This window comes from Telmatherina bonti (assembly GCF_933228915.1).
Source record: "Telmatherina bonti genome assembly, chromosome: 13".
NCBI classification, from domain to species: domain Eukaryota; kingdom Metazoa; phylum Chordata; class Actinopteri; order Atheriniformes; family Telmatherinidae; genus Telmatherina; species Telmatherina bonti.
Genome location: NC_136611.1, coordinates 26,948,954 through 26,970,855, shown reverse-complemented (window position 1 = coordinate 26,970,855; position 21,902 = coordinate 26,948,954). Strand labels below are relative to the sequence as shown.

At 39.4% G+C, this 21,902-nt stretch overlaps 1 protein-coding gene across 2 annotated transcripts in view; it reads right to left on the bottom strand.

The window, feature by feature from the left end:
* Nucleotides 1–3,260: 3,260 nt before the first annotated feature.
* The window catches only part of fgfr1a (fibroblast growth factor receptor 1a), a 32,326-nt gene continuing 13,684 nt past the window's right edge, over nucleotides 3,261–21,902 (bottom strand). Inside the window, exons 3-18 of one of the 2 annotated variants that reach the window (XM_079250778.1) lie at nucleotides 20,674–20,916; nucleotides 20,052–20,141; nucleotides 18,939–19,111; nucleotides 17,096–17,219; nucleotides 15,880–16,070; nucleotides 15,483–15,633; nucleotides 12,412–12,602; nucleotides 11,917–12,062; nucleotides 11,207–11,328; nucleotides 9,473–9,583; nucleotides 8,618–8,808; nucleotides 8,359–8,481; nucleotides 6,887–6,957; nucleotides 6,612–6,749; nucleotides 6,002–6,107; nucleotides 3,261–5,916 (exon numbers count right to left, since the gene is read on the bottom strand). In XM_079250778.1, coding sequence (XP_079106904.1) covers nucleotides 5,740–5,916; nucleotides 6,002–6,107; nucleotides 6,612–6,749; nucleotides 6,887–6,957; nucleotides 8,359–8,481; nucleotides 8,618–8,808; nucleotides 9,473–9,583; nucleotides 11,207–11,328; nucleotides 11,917–12,062; nucleotides 12,412–12,602; nucleotides 15,483–15,633; nucleotides 15,880–16,070; nucleotides 17,096–17,219; nucleotides 18,939–19,111; nucleotides 20,052–20,141; nucleotides 20,674–20,916 — 2,348 coding nt within the window. In that variant the 3' untranslated portion in view covers nucleotides 3,261–5,739. Of the gene's footprint in view, nucleotides 5,917–6,001; nucleotides 6,108–6,611; nucleotides 6,750–6,886; nucleotides 6,958–8,358; nucleotides 8,482–8,617; nucleotides 8,809–9,472; nucleotides 9,584–11,206; nucleotides 11,329–11,916; nucleotides 12,063–12,411; nucleotides 12,603–14,561; nucleotides 14,707–15,482; nucleotides 15,634–15,879; nucleotides 16,071–17,095; nucleotides 17,220–18,938; nucleotides 19,112–20,051; nucleotides 20,142–20,673; nucleotides 20,917–21,902 lie in introns of both variants that reach the window. The other variant, XM_079250777.1, reaches the window with a different exon arrangement.

Sequence of the window (21,902 nt, the reverse complement as noted above, 5' to 3'; positions counted from 1 at the left end):
GGTAATAAGGAATATTGCTGAAATTTTTGCTTTTACAGTACCTCACCATTAAAAAGTTTCGAACCTCGTGTTTCTGATCAAACCGAATTTTAAGAAGAGCAAAGCTACCATGCAGCACAATACATTTCGGTTGATATTTTACTGTGCAGCCCTCTAGGATAATGACATATAAAATATAATGAAATAATTCAGACTTCTTTAGTCTCATCAATGAAAGCACAGCATTCTGGCTCTCAATAAGTGAAACAGATCCACATTATGATACTACCACCACCATCTTTCACAGATGAGAAGAGGCATAGCAGGTTTTCTTTCTTATTTTAACAAAAAGGTTTTTGTTTGATCTGGAAGCATTTCCCATCACCCTTCCTACTGCAAACTGGCAGCAGCTGCTGTCCTCTTGCAGTCCTGCAATGAGCTGTGTTGTTGTTCCATGTTCTTATAACGTTGAACTAATGCAGTAAATGCACAAGATTCCTGGCTCAGAGGTCAATCTGCGCTCCTGCATGGCAATAATTTTACCTTGTTTTTGTTTAAAATCTGAGTGATTTCATGTCTGATATTTCGGAGTCTCCAGATTGTTTGGATATGGGTTTTATAACTCTTTCCAGATTGAACAGGTGCAACAGGGATTTCTCTGTGACCTTTGCCTATGTCTGTCCTGCATGGCATTGTGTTAACGTGCATCTGAATGTTACAGACCAGCAGCTGCCAAAACCTCTGCTTTGTAAAGGGTGCTCAGTCGGATGGTGATTAATTAAACTGACAGTGTAATGCAAACATTTGCTTATCTTTGGTTGTACCTGCATCTCATGAGCTGCTCTGAGAAACAGTGGACATTGTGTCATTCATCAAACAATTAAAATCCTGCAATATTTGCCTTAAACAAATTTTTACAGATACTTGTTGTGTACCAGCTACTCTAATGTAGTACTTTTACTGGGCCCTGCAGATGTTTCAGTATCATCTGCTACTGGACTACAGTATGGCTTAAAAATCAGTTGCATTTGCAACTGGCGTGAAATAATTACTTACTGGACTGACAGATTGCAGCCTGGAATGATATAGATAATTCAGATCTTAAGAATCTTAGCTTGAAACGGAATAAAATACACATTTATTTGTCATGTCCTGCACTCAAAATGTCTGGCACCAACGGATTAATAAAACCACCTACATACCTTGAGACAGCAACTATGTTTCATGCAGTTTAAATCTTTTATTCTAAATCTGCACACTTGCCTCTTTTTTCTGAAACTAATGCTTTAAGAAAGAGTCTTGTAAGTGGTAAATAATTACTGTCATTACTGCAGGATGTGATCTAGAGCGGCTTTAAGCCACCGAGATATTTCCTCATGAACTTACTTGCTTATGTTTTCTGCAATGAGGGGAAACGTAACAGTGAGGCGTGCTGTGAATGACAGTGAATGACCCTGCCTCACCCCTTCTGTCATGTCTGTCCCACAGAGCAGCAGGGCACCAGGGACCTGTCATACAGTCAAGCTCTCACTTAGAGGATCCTGAACCCTTCACAGAGACAGAAATATCAACAACCATATAGCATGGATAAGGAAAGGACGGCAACTGTCTTCAGCTGTCAGTGTGACTCCATAAGGCCAACAGAAAGTTCAGTAACAAGAGTCTGACAGACACAGATGAAATATTTACATCTTTTTAAAGTATTAGATATTTGGGCCTATAACAAAAGAGCAAACTACGCCCAAAACCACGGTGACCACATTTAGACCCAAAACAGCTGTGCATCATCCTAACAATAGTTAATGTGGGAGGAGAGCGCATCAGAGGGAGCATGCAACAGAAAATTAAAATTCCAGCTCAGTTTTGAAATCACCAATCTGTGACACACTGGAGATGAGCCTGTCTCTGTGGTTACCCCCACACTTTATGTCTGAACTGCCTCAGCTCACTTTTTTATGTACTTGGCAGAGTGAGAGGAGTCAGGATAAGAGTCTCCTTCACTTTGTCCGTGGATGCTAGCCAGAATGAGTCTCATCAGTTGAAGTGTTGAACTGCTGTAGCCCCTCTCTCAGTCTGTTCTGTCTGAGGATTCAGAAGTGCACAACAGCAAGCTGATGTCACTGTTTCATGTTTCCTGGAGGCTCAAGCACGCAGAGACATAAACATCGACACCGGTGGCATCTTCACCACCAGTGTCATCCGCCCAGGACCTTCTCTCTAAACTGCATGAAGCTGAGAAATTATTCCTGATCGACAGCGTCTCTGCTGCAGTGCTGGCAGAGAGTTGAAGGGCAGGTCATCTGTCACCGACATGAAACACATGGAGGAGATTAATGAAGAGGATCAGGCTTTTCTCAAGACGTGCAGACAATAATCCCCGACTGAAATAAATCAAACCTTCACTGGTAAACAACAACACGCAATTAATCTAAAAGGCCTCTGAGGAAACATGCATGAGGGTCCGACTGCTTGTATCACTGACTTTAAGAACAGATGGAAAAATGATTATATATGTTTATTTACACTTTCAGGATTTGATGACTTTATGTATTTAGAATTTGTTAGTCTGTTCTGTAAACTGAAACATTAAACTTATTAAAAATTAAAAAAAAAAAAAAAAAAAAAACATTTTGAGGAACCAAACAGAAAAATTGAGTGTTCCCTGGTATTACAAACAGCCAGAAGAGGAATTATTAAAAGAAAAAAAATGAATGCAAATGTCTAATAGCAGTGCATAAATAATACAGAGCAGTACGGATCTATAAGCGGTCCAAGTCACAGAAGAGATTATTACAGTGCAAAGTTCCTTCTAGTTTTGAACTTTTAGCATTTTTGAGCTGCTCTAAACAGCAAACTGAAAAGAAAACTCATAAAGAGTGCATTCTTAAGATAACCATGGTCAGAAAACTGGTCAGAACCACTTACTTTGTCTCAGAGGTGCCTCGAACAATTGGCTTTATGAACTTCTTTGCATTGTGTGAACGATAAACATTTGATAATGAAGGTGATGTAGATGAGCTTTCATTAGGACCACCTTTTGTCTGTTTGTTCTAGTCTTTAACCCATAACAAATTAGCATTGCATGTATAAAATAACAAAAATGGACTATTTCCACTGAAACTTTTAAAGTATGTACTATTAAGAAAAACCTTAAAAGATGCATTCAAAACAAACAAAACGGGGCTGATGAATGGTGAAAAAATTTTAGATTTATATCAACATGTCATCTGAAAAATCATGTTTTTGGTGATTTTTTTTTTAAAAAAGTTTTCTGAGTGACTCTCACATCAGGTCCATGTGCAGCATAACACCTTAAATCATTTGAGGGTTGCTGTATTTCAGGTTGACCAGAGCTGTGCAAGGGGAGCTACTGGAGCATTAACAGCAACTGCAGCTGGATCCTGCTCAAAAGGCTTAAATTCCAGTATTCCCAGGTCAATTTGCATTCTTCAGGCACACATCAGTTATTTTTTCTCAGAAAATAAACATGAATAAGCCGCCCCATCCTCTTTCAAGTCGGTGATAAGAAACCTTTAATTTAGATACAGTCACATTCCTAAGTCACAACAGCCAACTTCCTCAGGGCGCCCTCATCAGAGCAGAACACAGACATGCAGGCAGAGGGCACAACTCTCACCTGAGTAGAGGTGCTTTAACTGTTGCCATACTGGACGGGTGGATGATGAACTGTACTCCATCAAACTCTTCCTGTGCCATCTGTCAGAAGTGATAACACCCTCTACCTAATAGCACCTCTGCGCCATTAGCAGGTTATAAAGTGAGGCCACGCCTGTCCTTTCTATTCTGAAATAAAGCTCTTCATCATCACCTCAAACACTGCACACAGATTAGGCTTTATTACTCCCAGTTTCCAGGAGCGAATTATATTTCTCCCAAAAAAACAATGAGATCATCTGTACATGTCCAGGTCCTGGAAGTGCATGTGGAAATGTGGAAATGAGCAGTCACATGAAGCCAGACCATGAGAGCTGCAATGTGTCCTGTTGGGCGTACCGTAGTTTGGCTTTGATATAAAAAAAAAAAAATCCCAACAGGTCAAATTCATGCTGATGTTAAAGTGACATGAAGCGGTTATCCATTAGCAAATAAACTGCTTGCCCTTTTAGCTGTAATACAACATGTGGCGAAGGGTAACTGCACAGACATACGCTGTAAGAACTGGCTTGTACGAAGGGTTGAGACTGTGGCTGATTTCAGCCCGTTACATGGAGACAGCAGTCCAGGTGATGCATCAGCCAATGGCAGGAAGCCAGATCCAGACACGGGCATCAAGGTTGGTGCAACTGATGGATTGGACTGTTGCACCGGCACTTGCCAAGCCATTCACAGAGTCATAAATTACATGTTTACTGCCAGCTGTGGCTCTCAGCACTCGCCAACATTTCTTCTGATGTCAGCAGCACATTATCATATCTAATCAGACCCCAGCAACCCATGTTAAGAGGGGTGTAAGATCAAAGTAGCCATCATTTCGTCTCTATAAACGTAATTCACATCCCACGCATGAAACTCTTATTTATAGACCGGTTTATGGAGTTGGTTCAAACTCTGAAAGCTTAGCTTCCTTGTTTATCAATAACATTTTATTAATGTAACCTTTTTTTTTTTTTTTTTTTTTATAAAAATGATATACGTGTTCTGCAACCCTTCATCAGAAGTTATATGGCAGCAAATGTAACTTCTGTCAAAGCATTTACAGTAGATCACATGAAAGTCACGCACCGTGGAAGTGCATGATGTTGACTGAAGCAGATTACTCAGATTTTAACAAGCATGATGTACAACAAGAACTATTTACAGTTTTGACCATCTTTGAGGTTAAATGAACAACGTTGGACGAGGCGAGGAAAGTCTTCGCACGCATGCACTGCATACATACAGTCATACACTGAAACACACACATTTTTTAGAAATTTCTTTTTTTCTGCTGGACAGCAACGCTTAATTCATGAAAGGTGTTAACAGTTAAAAAAATATAAACCAATATATATTTTTCCATCCCTGGCTATTCAGTAAATGGAGGAGAATCAAGGCTGTGATGCAGTGAAAAAAAAACAAACAAAAAAAAAAACTGGCCGTGTAATTCTCATCAACACCCTCATGTAACAACTGACCCTAAGGTCTATATTAGAAAATAGATCCAACAATAGCATCCTTGTACAAAAGACAATAAATCAATTATGGTAATAAAAATAAGAGTACAATGTAAATATATATTCATATTCATAATTTTCTAACTGTATTTACAAGAGGAGAATGAACGATGCAGTGGATCACGGGGCTGCACATCTCTTGGTTGTATTTTGTCTGGATTTGGTCCAAAAAGCTGAATTTTGTCGTCTCCTTACGAATGAAATGACCACTGAGGAACGCACAAAACGTAAGATAAAAAAATAAAATGAAGAACTAAAGCAATCTTGGTCAGTCCTTTCGATTCTCCTGACGCAGCACGGAAATGCCCAAAGTGTAAATAGTGAATGTGACACTGCGACAAACTGCCCCTGCTGTTAATAAAAAAAAAAAAAAAAAGTGCCCCGTAAATAAGACCACCACCAAGAACCAGGAAACGGCTGCGGTCTGCAGTCCATGTGATCCAACGAGTACAACACTGTCTCCACGCTCCTCTCTCACAGAGCACCAGTGTTTTTAGCTTCATCTCTGGGAACGTGGGGAGGACTCCAAACTCATGAGGCAGGGAGCAGAGGAAATGTCCATGTCCGTCTGAATGAAGATGAGGTATCAGCGTTTCTTAATGGCTGCACCATTGGAGTGAGGAGGGAACTTTGGCAGGCAAGGCTCCTCTGCTCCGGTATCGTTGGAAAAAACTGAGTCCTCCCCAGAAGAGCAGGTGGAGCTCCGAGTGTCTGGGTAGTTGGGAGAATATTGGTCCAGCGGCACAGTGAGCTCCAAATATTCCTGTAGGTACAAAAGGACAAAAACAATTTAACTTCCAACACGATGTATGTGCAGCAGCGTGTCCACTAAGTAGAAGCAAACTGACCTGGTTGGACGTCATTGCCAGACAACGATCTAGGTCCTCCACCAGCTGCTTGAATGTGGGTCTCTGAGAAGGCACAGCATGCCAGCAATCCCTCATCATCATATACCTGCATACATCAAGAGGTTAGGGGGAAAAAAAGAAAATAAAATCACATCATGCTAGGTTTGAGTTAAATGCGATTGATCAAGAAGCAGATATCCAGTAGCAATGGACAGGCAACATGAAAACCAATCTGAACAATGTCTTCCAGCTGAAGTTCATTACATCTCAAGCATTTCCTTTGATTGCTCTACACACAATGTCAGGAAACATCATTACGTTGCAAAGCACCTGGAGCTTTTCACATGTACAACATCGGTAAAGTAAATATCAATGCAACTGTCTGGTCCAAGCATGAAATAATTAACAGAGTTTAAAAGCAGCTCAGAGTCAAACTGAACGAAATGTTCTTACGCTTTATTCATAAAATGTCTTAAAAATACAACCCTTTTTCTGTTATGAATTTTTTTTTTTTTTTTTTTTACCTTTACATTAGCTTTAAAAAAACACAATAATATGTAAAAGATGAGATTAAAAGTTCATGCAGTAATTTTGTGCAGCGTTTCCTTACAGCTCGTGAGTGCACGTTGAGGGCTTGTCCATTCGATGACCTTCTTTCAGCAGCTTGAACAACTCCTCCACCGGGACTCCCGGGTATGGAGAGCCTCCCAGGGTGAAAATCTCCCAAAGCAACACCCCAAATGACCAGCTTTTTAAAAAAAAAAAAAAAGAAAAGAAATAAATAAGAATCAAAGCAGATATAATTTCCTACATTTCCAGTAAAACTAAATGTCTGACACATTCAGTGAAGAATAAATGAGCAAAGCAAGGTCACATGATACTCACACATCGCTTTGGTGGGTGTATATCCGGTCAAACAGAGCCTCCGGAGCCATCCATTTGACTGGTAAACGACCCTGAAAGAAACATGTTAAAGGTGCTGAGGGAATTTGAAGCAGGCTGAGACTTAAACATTCAGTTCTCTAGAAAAAAAAACAAACCAAAAAACACTTATCAAAGTTGAGACAAAGGAGTCTTCATTGCACATCACTGCCAGGAAAGTGCAGAAACAGCACAATTTGACTGGGGGGGGGGGGGGGGGGGGGGGGGGGGGGGGGGGGTTATGGGGTCAGATGTGCCTTTAAGTCAGTAGGGAGGCATTAAAAGGTAAACTAGGCTTTGTGTGTCAGAGTGAGCTGGAGGGAAACTACTCTGACCAACAACGGCATCATCACTCAACTCATTCTAGATGTTTGATACATAAAAACAAACGTTCCTTCATTTTTAAACTTCTTAAAAAGTTTAATAATACAAAACTACACTGTCCAGCATCCTGCCAGCGCTACTAGTAAAATAATCTCAAAAGCAAATAGGTACTTTGTGTGAAAAAGCCTAAAAAAACAAGGAACAGTGACCAACAAAAAAAAAAAAAAAAAAAAAAAAAAAAAAAAAAAAAAAAACCTTGCAAAAAGTGTGACTGAGGCCCAGGAAGACAACTGATCAGGATTATCAAGGTATTTTTAGTTTTTGTTTACATATGTGATGGTTCTTATATAGTATTAATTATAAAATTAATTATATATAAAAAAAAAAAAAAACATACTGTGGATATTTGATGCCACTTTTGCATCAGATGTCAAAGTTCTCACTACATTCTCACAACCAACACAGAAAAAAAAAGTAGTCAATCCTGCTTCATAGACTGTGTCACAAGACAGCGCCATGTTTAGCATATTTGCATATAACTCCACAATAAACGGTCAAGGTACTACAGAAGGATACCAAAAGATACAGAAAGTTTCAACAGGTTTTACAAGATATAGAAAAGATCAATCTGGACCCTGGCAAAAGTTCTGGATCATGTGATCCATAACAAGAGAAATATTTATGATCTTTGGGATTTTCATCCCTGTAAGAGAACGAATAAAGGCATAAAAATGCAGCAAACACTACAATATAGCCAAGATACTGTGGATTCATTATCAGTGTATCTAGAAATCTCATAGTGATTACATATAGAATGAATGCAGGACTTTAACATGGGGTGGAAATAAAAGGGTGAAATGAGCTGCTTGGCAGAGGTCTGCGCTCTCCAAGTGCTGTTTCTAGTTTACACATGTTCCTGTTAAGACCCAATGTCTCATTTTCAAAAAGAACCTGTTAATATGCTTTAGATTATGTTTCGGCATCTTTAAAAATGTATAGCCTCAACAAAACACAAGCAAACAGCGGTGTGTATGACAAATAAAAGCAAGTCGTTACTAATTCCCACCAAACAGTCCCTCTATGATTTCAATATTTCTGAATAAAATACTCACATTGGTGGTCTTCTTATAGTAATCAATGTGGTGAATATCTCTGGCCAGGCCAAAGTCCGCTATTTTCATCACATTGTCCTCCGTGACTAAAACATTGCGAGCGGCAAGATCTCTGTGGATGCACTGAACATTTAAAACCACACGTTATGATGGCAGAACAGGAGTCTGGCAACTTTTAGTACACAAAATGGTACTTATACATATATTCAGTAACTTAGTTTAATAGGGCTGAGAACCATGTGTTATACTTTATGGCTACCTTTTTTGATGCCAAGTACTCCATTCCCCGAGCCACTTGGTAAGCACAAGACACCAGGTCTTTGATGGACATGTTCTCCAAAGGAACCTGGTCTGGGTTGTAGCAATACTCCATGCCTGGTGGCCGTCGAGCTCGCAAGTATTCCCTCAAGTTGCCTTTGGATGCATACTCAACTATCACATACAGAGGTCCTAAACATCGTGGAAAGAAACAGAAGGATGAATAAAAGAGAAGAGGGTCTGGGTTTGAACTTCATTATGTCATCACATGCTACAGGTTATCATTTAATAAAGATTATGGATCAGTCCTTAGAATACTCTCAAAAGGCAAGTAGAATGCTAATAAAAGACAACATAATTGGAGTACAAAATTTGACGTTACATAAGATTTTTTTTTTTTTTTTTTACAGTAAAACTATTTTTGTTATCTTCAGGTAAATAAAGAACGTAACCTGAACTTCTTAGTAGAAATGATAAATACTGAAAATGTGTCAGAAAAACTCTTCAGTGTCAAAGCAGAAAGTAAACAAAGTGGATTAAAACAGCCAGTAGCTGGAATTTGTGAGCAACTCATAAAAGGTTAGTTTTCTTCCCTTATTTTCATTTTATTTTATTTTTTTCCTAAAGGGTAATGAGAGAGAAATGACAGCAGCTACGTTTGATTCAAGCTGCGAGTTCGGAAGCTAGTGTCAGATTTATTTATGCATGCTATCCTACACACTCCTCAGACTGAGGCTCACAGCAGAACTCTTGTCTGAGGAAAAACAATGTGTGTGTCTGTGTGCATGTTGGTCTAGAAAAAAAGCAGAGCAAGTCAGTAGCAGGCCCCTGCAAGTCAGTGCCGGTCTCGTCCTACCATCCTGTGTACAGGCTCCCAGCAGATTAATGATGTTTTTGTGCTTCCCGATAATCTTCATCATCTCCATCTCTGAAATCAGGTCTGACAGGTCTTTCTCTGTGGCATCAGCTGCAAAGGAACAAAAACAGGTATTTTATGGTAATTAGTCCAATTCGTTTTAGTAAAAAGGTAAAACAAAACACATGACCTTACAATGTATTTACATTGGTTGTTAGCAGAACACGGAGAGGGAGAGGCCTGTACAGTATGAGACAGTAAATGATACTTTCCCTCCATCTTCACTCCCCTGTGCAGTTTAATGAATACTGTTTATGTGGGACGTCAAGGGCTCTCATAAATTCTTACTCCGCTCTCCCTTTTACATAATGGCAACGATCTCTAAGACTCGAGTTTGATTTTTTTTTTTGTTCCTGAAGGCTGGACTTATAGCTTCCCTTAAACAGAGGTGGAGGAAGTACTCAAACACCGTATTTAAGATTTAAGTACGGTAAAAGTATAAACAGACAGACAAAATGTAGTCTAGTGAAAGTAAAAGGTACCACATTGACCTTTTTACCTGAGTAAAAGTAAGAAAGTACTTGCTTTTAAATTTCACAATGATACAGATAATGCTACCGGTAACACTGGCAGAATCCCATATCAATTATTTGACAGGCTATTTGTTATTATTGTGTTTGCACGATGTAACATGCAGTAGCTCACACTTGCACTCATGACCCGTAATTAAAATTAAGAGGTTTTTTTTTTGTTTGTTTTTTTAGGACTGATTTGAAGCGTTAAACACCATCAAAGAAACAAAGACGTATACTAAAACTATTGCTGTAACTGAATGTTTGTTGGTCCAAAACAAGTCTCCTTGTAAATGAGACCTGTTTTGTTACAGGGACTACCAGTAAAAGTAACATTTAAACAAATAAAATAAAAAGAAACAACAAAGACTGACTCCAGAATACATTTTGGGTGTTTTACCAACAGTTATTGCTGCTGCTGATACTGGCACAGCCGGTGCACCACGCTGTCTCTAAAGGAGGGTACATTATTACCTGCCTGTGTTGGTTTACTGGACTGATTCTCCTCTGGTTATTGATCACATAAATTTCTTTAGGAAAAAACAGGAAATATTTTTGGGTAATTACCATCAGACTATAGCAAACTTTATCCCTTTAATTATACTGTTACCTAACAAACGCTTAAAAATAATTTCACACAATATGTCATTTTACTGATTTCACCACGGTTTCCACAGAGAGGACGGTCAACAGAGCAAGCTGAACTTTAACGCTGCAGACATTACGTAGCACAATGTTGGATACTAATTACCATAAAGTTCTAAAAGGACAAATGAACACACTACGTCTTTGAAGTGTGTGAATCAGAAGCATTAAGACCCTTGTTTATAACAGCAGCCATTGTAAGAAATATGGGAAAGTCTTCAATTCATTGCAATTTTCTGCAGCGTTCTGAGGAGGCGTAAAAAAAAAAAAAAAAAAAGACAAACAATATGTAACTATGAGGAGTAATGCAGTGTAAAATTAAGTGAAACAAAAGTGAAAGCATTAACAACTAAACCTAAGCGAAGCGCAGAAACATGAAAAATATACTTATCCACCACTGCTGTCAATTTATTTCTATACACTGAAAAAAGCTCCTTGCAAGTCAAACCAGCTAACTAAGGCAAATCTGTTTGTACTAAGCGACTTCATACCAACTTAAGAGAAGGAGTTAACTCACACTTCAACATTTTCACTGCAACCTTGGTCACACGGTTGGGCTTTTCTTTGTCCAGACCCAACACCTCTCCCATCATCACCTGACCAAAGCAGCCTTCACCCAGTGGTTTTCCAAGAACAAGTCTGTAAGGAGGACAGAAGACAATCACCAAATTGAACTTTTTGCTTTTTTAAAAAAAAAAAAAAAAAAAAAAAAAATCTATACTTCTTTAATTTTCAAACCCATATATATTGTGTGAGTAAACAGGTACTAGGGCTGTGACTATATGCTTTTGTCCCGATTCGATTCAGATGTTTTGGGTGCCGATTTGATTTAAATTGCGGTTCTCACAATGTTTTTATTTTTCTGATTTTTGTAGATTAAAAACAAAAAAAAAAAAAATGTAAAAAACTTTTTTGCTCTTCATTTTTTTTCTTGATTTCTATTAGGAAAAAACAACACAGTAGCCAGACCATCATTCTGCTGCTATAATACCCAAGAAGACAAGTTAAAAGATCAATAAAAACAATAAAAAATACATTAATTTTTATAGTAGATCAATTTTTTTATTTGAAGAAAAAAAAAACAAGAAGATTTTTTAACAAAAAAAAAAGACATAGGGTCCATGTTTCTCCCTCAGCTTAGCAACCATCTCAACCTATGAGTTTTCTCTCAGTAACACATGTATCAATTCTCTAAGATGCTGTTTGGAGTGTTTTCCCAAGGCTTACCTGCCCCTGGGAAGCTCCCAGCGAGGATCTTGGGGTAGTTCATACTCAGACACTCCTGACAGCATCGGAGAGCCACTGGAGGAGAGGCGGGAGGGTCGAACTAGCATCACACCAGAATGGATAGAGGAGCTTGAGTCCACTGACACCTGAGGTAAAAAACAGTGACATTACTCTTCTCATAGTGGGACACACACCGATGTCAGTTTATCTAACCCAGAGTCACAATTTGTGTAGTTTCTTTAAAGGATCACAGATGTGGTCTGGAGTCATGGAGCTCCCTAAATACCCATACTTACCAGATGCAGAAGACCTTCAGAAGCTACAGAAACCTAAAAGTTCTGTGAATGCATTTATTTTTAACAATGGCAGCAACAAGAAGAATTTAATGAGCCAAATGGATTCTAAAGTGTTGCTTTCAGATAGATCTGAACAAGTGGAAGAAATAAAAGGTGAGAAAGTATAAATACTCCAAACCCCCTATCTACTTTCTGTTACCTGTCTGCGCAGAGGGATGCTTTTAGCCAGCTTGTGGACGGCCAGCTGACTGTTGAAGTCGCTTTTCTTCGAAGAGGTGCGAATCCTGATGATTATTACGGCGGCAACCATGATGGCGATAATAAAGAAGCCCACACAGTAGATGCCCACCTCCAGGTAGGTGTGGCTGGCTGGTGGGTAATGTGTGATGGCTAGACGAGGAGGCAGGGTAACAGGAGGCAGGGAGGGCTGGGGTCAGCTGTCATGAATTAATTAACTGGACATACACAAGTACATAAAACAAGCTGCCAGCAGCAGCACAAAATAAATGTCCGAACCAAAAACACTCACACACAAGTCAAGATATGTAAAAGTCAGAGCCTGGGACGTGTATGGGACAGAAACGTCCAATAGACAGGTTTTTTCTCTCAAGCCAAATTCTGCACATTAGCTAATGAACTGTTCTGTATGTCTACATAGAAACAGAAACGTTGACAATGCTACAGACTGACTTTTACACAGCATGTTGGGATTTCACACACAATATTTACTTTTAAAAATGTCAGAGATAAATGTGTACTGGTACAGCTAAAGTGACATACAATAAGCACAAGCACAGTGGATTAGTTAAAATAACTCAACAGCTAAAAAAATCTCCCTTCATTTTTAATGCAACATTAAACAAGCTGTGTTGGTCCTTGTAAAACTGTTTATGATAAATCATCTTTATGTGTTTAAAAAAAAATAAAATTAAAAAAAAGTTTTCAATTTAGATCTTGTTTTTTTCCTCCCACTAAATGAAAACACCAACATTTATTCATACAATCAGCAGGGGTGTAATGGATTCCACATTTCAGTGGAAAAAAACCCAAAACAAATGTTTAAACATGCTTTGGTTTGAGAGGCCGCCTTGTGTACAGGAAACGGATCTCACACAGTTTATAAATACGTTGTTTTGGTTTGTGACTTATTCCACCACTCAATGTAAACCACGTGAAGGTCATAAATGATGCAGTTAACTGGGTTACTTTTTCCTTATAATACTGAAGTAGACGCATCCAAGATGATTAAAGCTAGTTATAAATGCCATCAGTCATAGTTATCTCCGTCAAAAACCTAAATAAAAGCACATCCTGCATGGGCTCACTCATGTTACTGATTTTTACAAGAAAAGTTTTACACACTTGTTTTTTTAGTGCTAAATTAAACCAAGAGTTCCTAACCTGCCTCTACGTTTTCAGAAAGTAACAAAAAATGTCCCTTTCTTCCCCCACAGGTTCCACAGGGTTTCCTAAAGGCGGTGACTTAAAAAAATATATCACCCTAACCTCATACAATGCCTAGTTTGTGGTTGTCAGGTTGCACCCCTCCTAAATCACTCTCACAATAAATACTTGCAGAAACGGTAAAGAATCTTAAATTATTTGTGGTGGAAGTAGTCCATATCAAATAATCCATCCTAAACTAATCATATCCTATTAAGTGTACCATTACACCCCTAAACCAGCACCAGTAACACAAGTGATTTACACTTGTATGAAAAGGCTGACTGACAAGCAGCTTGATAATTGGAGGAATGCCCATTCCTGTATCCTCAGGAATGAAACGCATCCACAACAGCGAGCCAATTATCAAAGCCAGCCACTGTGCTCACAGCAGGAAATGACATCAGCAATACATGTCATTTGTAGTGCTTGTCAAAGAAAATCAGCTTAATACCAGGTCAAATACAAACATCAATTAAAGAGCAGAATAGAAGAGACAGTTCAAAGTGAAATCTGATCAGAGCTGCCAAACAACCCTCCAAAAATATTATATTCTGGCTGGGATCGTTAAATATGCTTCTGGGAGGTATTTCGCTTTTGAAATACCCCAAATAATGAACTACTCTTGGGCTGTTTGGCATTTGCTGATTTAATTGGGGAAAAAAATAAGGAAAACAGCAGAGCATGCCCAGTACTTTTCCCCCATCGAGAAGGTTCAGATGGTGCAGGAGCCATGCTGAGCTCAGAGACAGGGGAAGTTTTAGTAATGTGCCCTGACTTCCTCTCACATTTGTCACCAGAACTGCAGTCAGAGAGGACTCTTATCTGGACAAATGTGAACGTAGACAGTCTGGCTTGAAAATAAGGGAGATAATGAAACTGTAAGAGAGACAGAACCACTGATACCTTCCAAAACGGTCAACCATGCAGTGTGATGAGAGTACCCGATAGAATTGCCCGCCAAGCAGGTATACTCCCCAGCGTCCTCAAAAGACACATTTCTCAGTTGTAGGACTTCTATTTCCTTGTCCGTGGTGTTAAGGCCAGCGGTCTAGAAAATAACAAAGGAAGTAGACCAAACAAGAGGCCAAAGAGGGAAAAGGGAACCATGAGTAAAGGATTCTGAAAGAGAAAGAGGATGGAGGAGCGTTCTCCTCCTCAATCCAATATCATATGCCCAAAATGTTACACCAAGAACCCCGACAGAGGACTCCGTCAGGAAGAGTACTCCAGTATCTGTTAGTGGAAAAGATGGTCAGGTGAGTTTGTACCGCTGAACTCCGGGCCGCACCATCACCACAATAAAATACCTTAGTTTCATCTCTACATGCAAGAGATGGGCATGGAAAACTCCACAGCAGAACCGGACACATTCACACTCACACAAACTATGCCAGCACTAAACAAACAGCAGGAGGAATGTGAAACATAGATAAGCGGAGGGGGACACCAGAGGGAGAGAGAGAGGGGGGGGAGAAAAAAAAAACAGGAATGAGAGAGTTTTTGAGCTGTAAAGAGGGAGCAGACTTTGAAGGGCAAGGGAGTGAGAGTAATAGAAGATGGCAGGAGGGGCCCTTATTAGGAGGGCACGGCACGGAATGAGAGGAGCAGGTCCAACTTAAACCTGAGACTAAACACTTTCAACCGTTCTGCTGGGAATTTTCCATAGCGTCATTTACAGTCAGGAGCGCTGAGGAGAGAGGGAGTGAGAAACAGAGGGAGGAGAGAAACAGCCCAGTTTGACTTGAGCAATTAGACTCTAGTTTGTCCAGGTGGTCCTAGTAGCCCCTCCAAAGTGCCGTCCTTGTACTGCTGCGTGGTGGTTACCTGAGGGCTCAGATCTGATGACAGTCAGCCAGGCTGACTGATTGGCTTCTCCTATATAATTGGACACTTTACATGTATACTCTCCACTCTCCTCCTCAGTCACATTGTAGAGGGTAAGCACCTGAGCATCCGAGCTATTAACCCCCGAATGCTAGAAATAAAAACAAATAATGTGCAGCACAGAAAAATAAACACAGTGGAAAACACAGGAACTTTGATGGGTTTCTATGAGTTTTGCAAAGCTTTCAAAAATCACAAGTAAAAATTGTATTTACATAACAATTAAGAAAACTAAGCAAATATAAATGACACGATCATATAGAAAAAAGTTGTTTCTAAGTGACATTACAGAAACAAATTCATTAATAAAGAAGGACTACACAGGTTAGGCTCCTACCTTCAGGATACGGACGAACTGTTTACCATCAGGTCCAAAACGGCTCCCATTGATCTCGATATGTTTTAGCCACTGAATATGAGGCTGGGGGTCGCTGAAGACCTTGCACTCAAACTCCACATCACTTCCTACCACTACGGTACGATTGGCCGGCAAGCCAGCCTGCAAGATTGGCCGGTGGGGAGAGCGCTCTGCAACACAATTAAAAAGCCATGGATGGAAAATGAAGAAGGATGGTTTTCTTGAAGTAAAGAATATAATCTGGGTGCTCTTAGTTTCACTGACGGGTTTTTCCTCCTTTTTGCTTCTCCTTTGATAGTTTGATTTATTTTTCCCCTTCATTTGCATTTCTTAAAGTACCTAAGATGTCATTTGAGAAGTCTGGAATACCACTTCTGAAATATGGCAATCTGAGAACACTTACACATCCCAAATAGTGCTACAGAGACATCTGTATATGGTGTATGTATGGTATATACCATATGATGTATATTGTATTTAGATTTACCTAAAGCCAAGAGCCTGGCTGATACACTTCTTTTCTTTTCTTGTACTGTGCTGTTGTTACTTTCCTCCAAAAAGGCCCAATTTAATTAAAATGACAAAAAAAAAAAAACAGTAAAAACGGCCTGAACATGCCATTTTGACATTTGGAGAGCACTGAAGCAGAGAAGCGACATTCAATACAAACAAATGTGCAATATTTGAATAGTACATACGGCTGACTGGTTGTCAAACACAAGCTAAATAAAACCTTCATCACATTGAGGCTTAAGTTCTGGAAAACAGCCAGGACTGATGGCAAACCATCTGAAGAAATCACTGCAAAATTAAGTTGTTTTGCTTCAATTTTAATGACAAATAAATCTAGAAAGTAAACACAGACACAGTTCGGTACTCAGTGAACACTTTTGATCCTACTTTCACTCATACTGAAACAATCTCAGAGCTCATCAGGCTGTAGACGTCTACTGAGGCTGGTCGTAACAAGGAGTAATCACTTTTCCCTTCTATATAAATCCATATCTCATATCGAAGGATGTGCAGTTTACTCGTAATTTAAACAAAAAGAATGTCTCAATTCACCAGACACAAAGACGGCATTCCCGTGCTGTTGAAGTAGGCGTGACATTTAATTGGCTTAAGGATAAATATAATTTCAAATCATAAATAGTTGATTTAAAAGATGATTCATGAATGTTCAAGGAACTCTTACCGACTACATCCAGATGGTAGGTGTGATTAATACTGCCATATTGGTTTTCCACCACACAGGTGTAGTTTCCCTTGTCAGAGGGCACTACAGATTCCATGATAATGGTCCACATGTGATCACGGAGCTAAAAGTAGGAGGACAAAAAAATTATAAGTACAAAGAAACAAACAGTCAACTGTTTTGTGGACGATGAACTTCTAAACAAAAAGAAAACAATGGAACTGTAGATGGTTTCCAGGAAAACTTAAAAGCCATGAACTTGCTCTGATTAACAGTTTAAAATCAGATTTTGTTTATTCTACAGCAGGTGATATTTGTGAAGGATGTAATTATAATATGAACTAGATCCTACTTCCTGTGACAGTAAGTAAGGGTTTTAAAAAGCCAATCCTTTTCCAACCAAACAAAGACCACATTTTTATAAGCATGTGCCCCAACCTGCCTTTGGAGCGCCAACTGATGTCTGGCTCCTTTTTCCAAGACATGTTATAATTTTTTCTTCCATAAATCTGCCAAGACCGGCAGTGTGTGATTAGCCAACTAACCTTTAAGGCAATGGTAACATCAAACATGCGTATACACAGACTGAGCCATACAGTCTCCCTCATTTAGCTAAATATGTGATGAGGGAGTCCAGCTGCCTGCTGCCAGATGTGTTGTGCTTGGCTTCATATGCATGTGGTCTACATTATTCCAACCCTCCTGCACGTCTCCATGCTGACGATATGAACAATAGAAGGCCTGCCATAAAAGCGAGAGTGTGGGAGGCAGGGATGAGAGACGTCCCCGGCCGTTGATGCAGACCTTTGCACCTTGACTGAAAAAACAGCAGCCAGATGGTTAAGTGTGCTGCCTGGCTGGGTGGAGGGTCTTGGGGAGACGAGAGCAGCAGGCAGTCAAGAGGAAACTCCTAAATGTGTCCCAGCTGAGGAGGGAGATGGCTGGGGAAGCACGGTATGAGGCTGGATTAGCCCAGTCCTTGATGGGAAGAACAAATGTAGAGAAAAGGGTGGGTATTGTCTCAACATGCATCCCGTACATGTGGCCAACTCCCACAGAAAGCACAACTTGTCAGAAGTTATGCGATTCCTACACTAAGCTTCTGAATGACTTCAGTAGCATTGCCTTTCAAGGGGCAAAAAGCTTAAGCAAGACAATGAATAATTACCGGAGTTTGAACACAGACTGATTTATAAAAGTAATAAGTTTTTGAAAAAAACACTACAAAAGGTCCCGCTGCCAGCTATAGTGAAGAAATATATGACACAGATCCGGTATCACAAGCCACACCGGTTGAGTAAATCCATAGACTGGTGTTAACTTTATAACCATCAACGGCCCCTAGTTTAACAGTCTGTCAACAATGAGTCACATTGAAATGCAGGCCGTCGCGAAGACTCCGACAGAGTGACTGATCACATCGCACATCATTGATACGGTATCATGGCGAACTGACCGCTGCATGGATGTTATTACAGCAACGACAATAACAGATACCGAGAACGAGGTCAGTCAGAGCTATCCTTCATCTACACAGGTGGCTAGGATTGCCCACGTGAAGCTGCAACTAAGGCACAACATTCCTTTTTGTGGAATTGAGTTTCAATTTTCATTGTTTCTCAGGTCAACTGCGAAACTTCCCTCTACATTTCACTTGTAGAAAGCGTTTCTTACTCCAGGGGAGGGGGTGGTGATCTAATGTGGAGAAGAGATCACTGACGCATCTTCACTGAGAGTGAAAAGGTTTGGAGTGATTCAATAAAAAAAAAAAATGATTTGGATATTGCTTTGTAAAAAGCTCTGGGGATCAAAATTAAAGACTTTTTTTTTTTTTAATAATAACCTTGAAGCCTCCGATGCGATGGTCTCTCTTGAATTCCTTCCCATTCTTGTACCATTTCAGAGTGGGAGTTGGGTTTCCACTGGCCTGGCATCGAAACTTCACAGTCTTACTGGCTGGTACAGCATGAAGCTTTTTCTCCATTTTTAGTGGATGAACCCATTGTGGGGCATTTGCTAAAACAAAAAGGTGTAAACAAAATCCGTACATTTTAACACAATAATGTACTCAGGAAACAACTTCATGAACAGAAATACAATTAAATTAATTTAAAAATATATATATTTTACTCTTTGGGAAAATGAATATAACATCAATAGAAACAGGCAAGCAAAAATTTGGCAAATATATCAACACACATACATATTACATAACTAATGAGTACACACCTGGTTATTACCAAAACTCTTAACACATTTAGTTAAAGTACTTGTTACTTCAGAATTTTAAAATTTCTTGTGGTTTCTGTCACCAAGCTGGGAATTATGGTATTGTTTTCACAGTTTTTTCCTTTTTTGAGGTTTTATTGGTAATCTTAATGGCATCATCATGATTCACCCGCCTCTGCAACTGGCTAGAGAACCAGCACCGCTATCTACTTATATCTATTGTGATTTAAAGAATATTCATACAAAGTCTGCTTTTCTTTTTAACTGAATTCTTTAATTTACTTCATTGATTATACCGTTGAATAAAATACCAGCTTATGTCATGGTTTAGTCAGAAAAATCAACATACATTGTTAATCATAGGACAGAAAAGAAAAAAAAAAACTTGAGGTCAGCTTGTTTCCACACTTGGCAGCTGCTGGATTCTTTATGCACCCAGAAGAAGAAACCAGTGTCTTAATTGCACCTTAAACAAATTGGGGGACATCCAAGGTTAACCACAGTTAGTCACCACAGACACAATCCTCAAGCAAAGCTGTCACTGAGGCAGCTGTCACTGATTCAGAGCACAACTATTGACCCAGGCGTGAGCCTGGCACATGACGGGCTTATAGGTGAGTAATAAAGCTCTGAAATCAGTCACTATAATAATTACTCATTTGCGTGATTCAGCAATGACCACACGTGACAGCAGCATTGGTGAAGTGAAAAAAATTAGATCACTTACTTATTAGTTTCTGACTGCCTAACAGTTTGTTCTCCTCCGATGAAGACTCTTCGTCATCGTCGTCATCCTCAGATGAAGCCAAGATATCAACTAATTAACAGAAAAAATAATGTCAGCAGAATTCAATATTGTGTATTTCCCTGCACAGAGTTTTGCCAGATGTACCACATCTGAAGGAAAGCAGCAACATTTCAAAAGCCGTTTCCCCTTCTTATGAAAAGGCATTATATGGAAAAAAAACTAAGTGTAAACACACACACACACACTTACTTTGAATGATGTGCGAACCACACTTCTGTTTAACATAAAACAGCTTTACTTGAGTGAAATGGATTGTGTGTTATTAAATGTCAATCTGAAAGCTGCATGACACGATTCCACATGGAAATATTTTAAATACAAAAAGGAGTTAATAGGAAACATATCGTTCCCACATGTGGATTTACAAACTGAAAAGAGGCAACTACACTGTTTGTTTGTGTTTTCTGAAAGCATCCTGCTACACAACAAGGAAAGCTGAGAAAAGCGCCCCGATTTGGATTTTACGAGTTGTCCCAAAGAAAAAAAAAATTGAAAATATTAAAAGCCAAAGACGGTATTTTCACTGCAACTATGACTTTACCTGTGACATTGAAGTAAACACTGTGGTTGCCAAAAGTGGTGCATGTGTAAAAGCCAGAGTCAGTCAGTTCAACGGTTTCTATCTCCAACTGGCCGTTGCGGATGCGTGTGTGTTCTCCGTCCACAACAGCAACATGGTCTTTGGTCCAGTTAACAGCATGGAGGGAGTCCTTAGGAGAGCAACTCAGCTCCAGACGTTCCCCAAGATAGCGGGTGAACAACTCTGTTTGTGTTTTCAGAGACACTACAAAAACAGAAGAGCAGGGCATGATTACTTAACAAGTCATGATAATTAACACGGATGGTTTTCTGAGCAACTTTAAATAACTCACTCCACAATTTTATAAGCATGCAGGTAGTCACTACTAAGAGGAGGAACAAGATTTGTGTGTTTCACACACACATACAAACTCATTACACCCCCCTAAATCTAATTATACTTTCCAAGTATTCTCAGAATAGAAAGGCAGATCTAACAGTCCATGAAGAAACAGTATAAAATGGTCTGATTGCTCCTATTCAAACCATGACACACAACTGTGTGTCATGGTTTTATCAGACATATAAAAATTTTTTTTAAAAAGTGCCCAGATGGAACATAGTGCTGAAAACAGAGTGCTCTCACACAAAATGTGCTGAATCTGTCCTATAAACTCATTAAAAACTCTCCCACCATGCCTACATAACCTCTCCCCAGAATTAAATCCCATCTAAAATTAGTCAAGGCACTATAATCAGGCAAACAAGGAGTAACTTGAGAGAGGAAGGTGAAATTCAATTAGCGAGATGAAAAGAGGGGAGGGGTCATAAAGAGAGACACCTGAGCCCCCCTGTTAAAGAAGACTACATACTCTGCTCGGAGGAAGGACTAACCCAATTACGCTGACATGTTGTTCATCACACTGTTGTTGTTTTGCTAGTTAGAAAAGGTGAAGCTTGCCGCTGACCACATTTCTTGAAATTCTACCTTTAGGATGTCACTTTTAGTAAAAGCTTGATTCATTAGAAAAATATCCACACTTTGTGGTTGTACCAACGCCTCGGGTTATAATTTCCCACGTTACGTGTTTCTCGTCCTGACAAACACCTTGCCTATATGTCATCAGAAAATATTCCCTAACCCTCATGACATTCAACCTTTGCCATTTATTGAACCAACAGTCAAAGCCCGATGACAAGCAGTTTAAAGTTATATAAAAACAAGGAGAGAGACAGACTATTCTGTGTTGT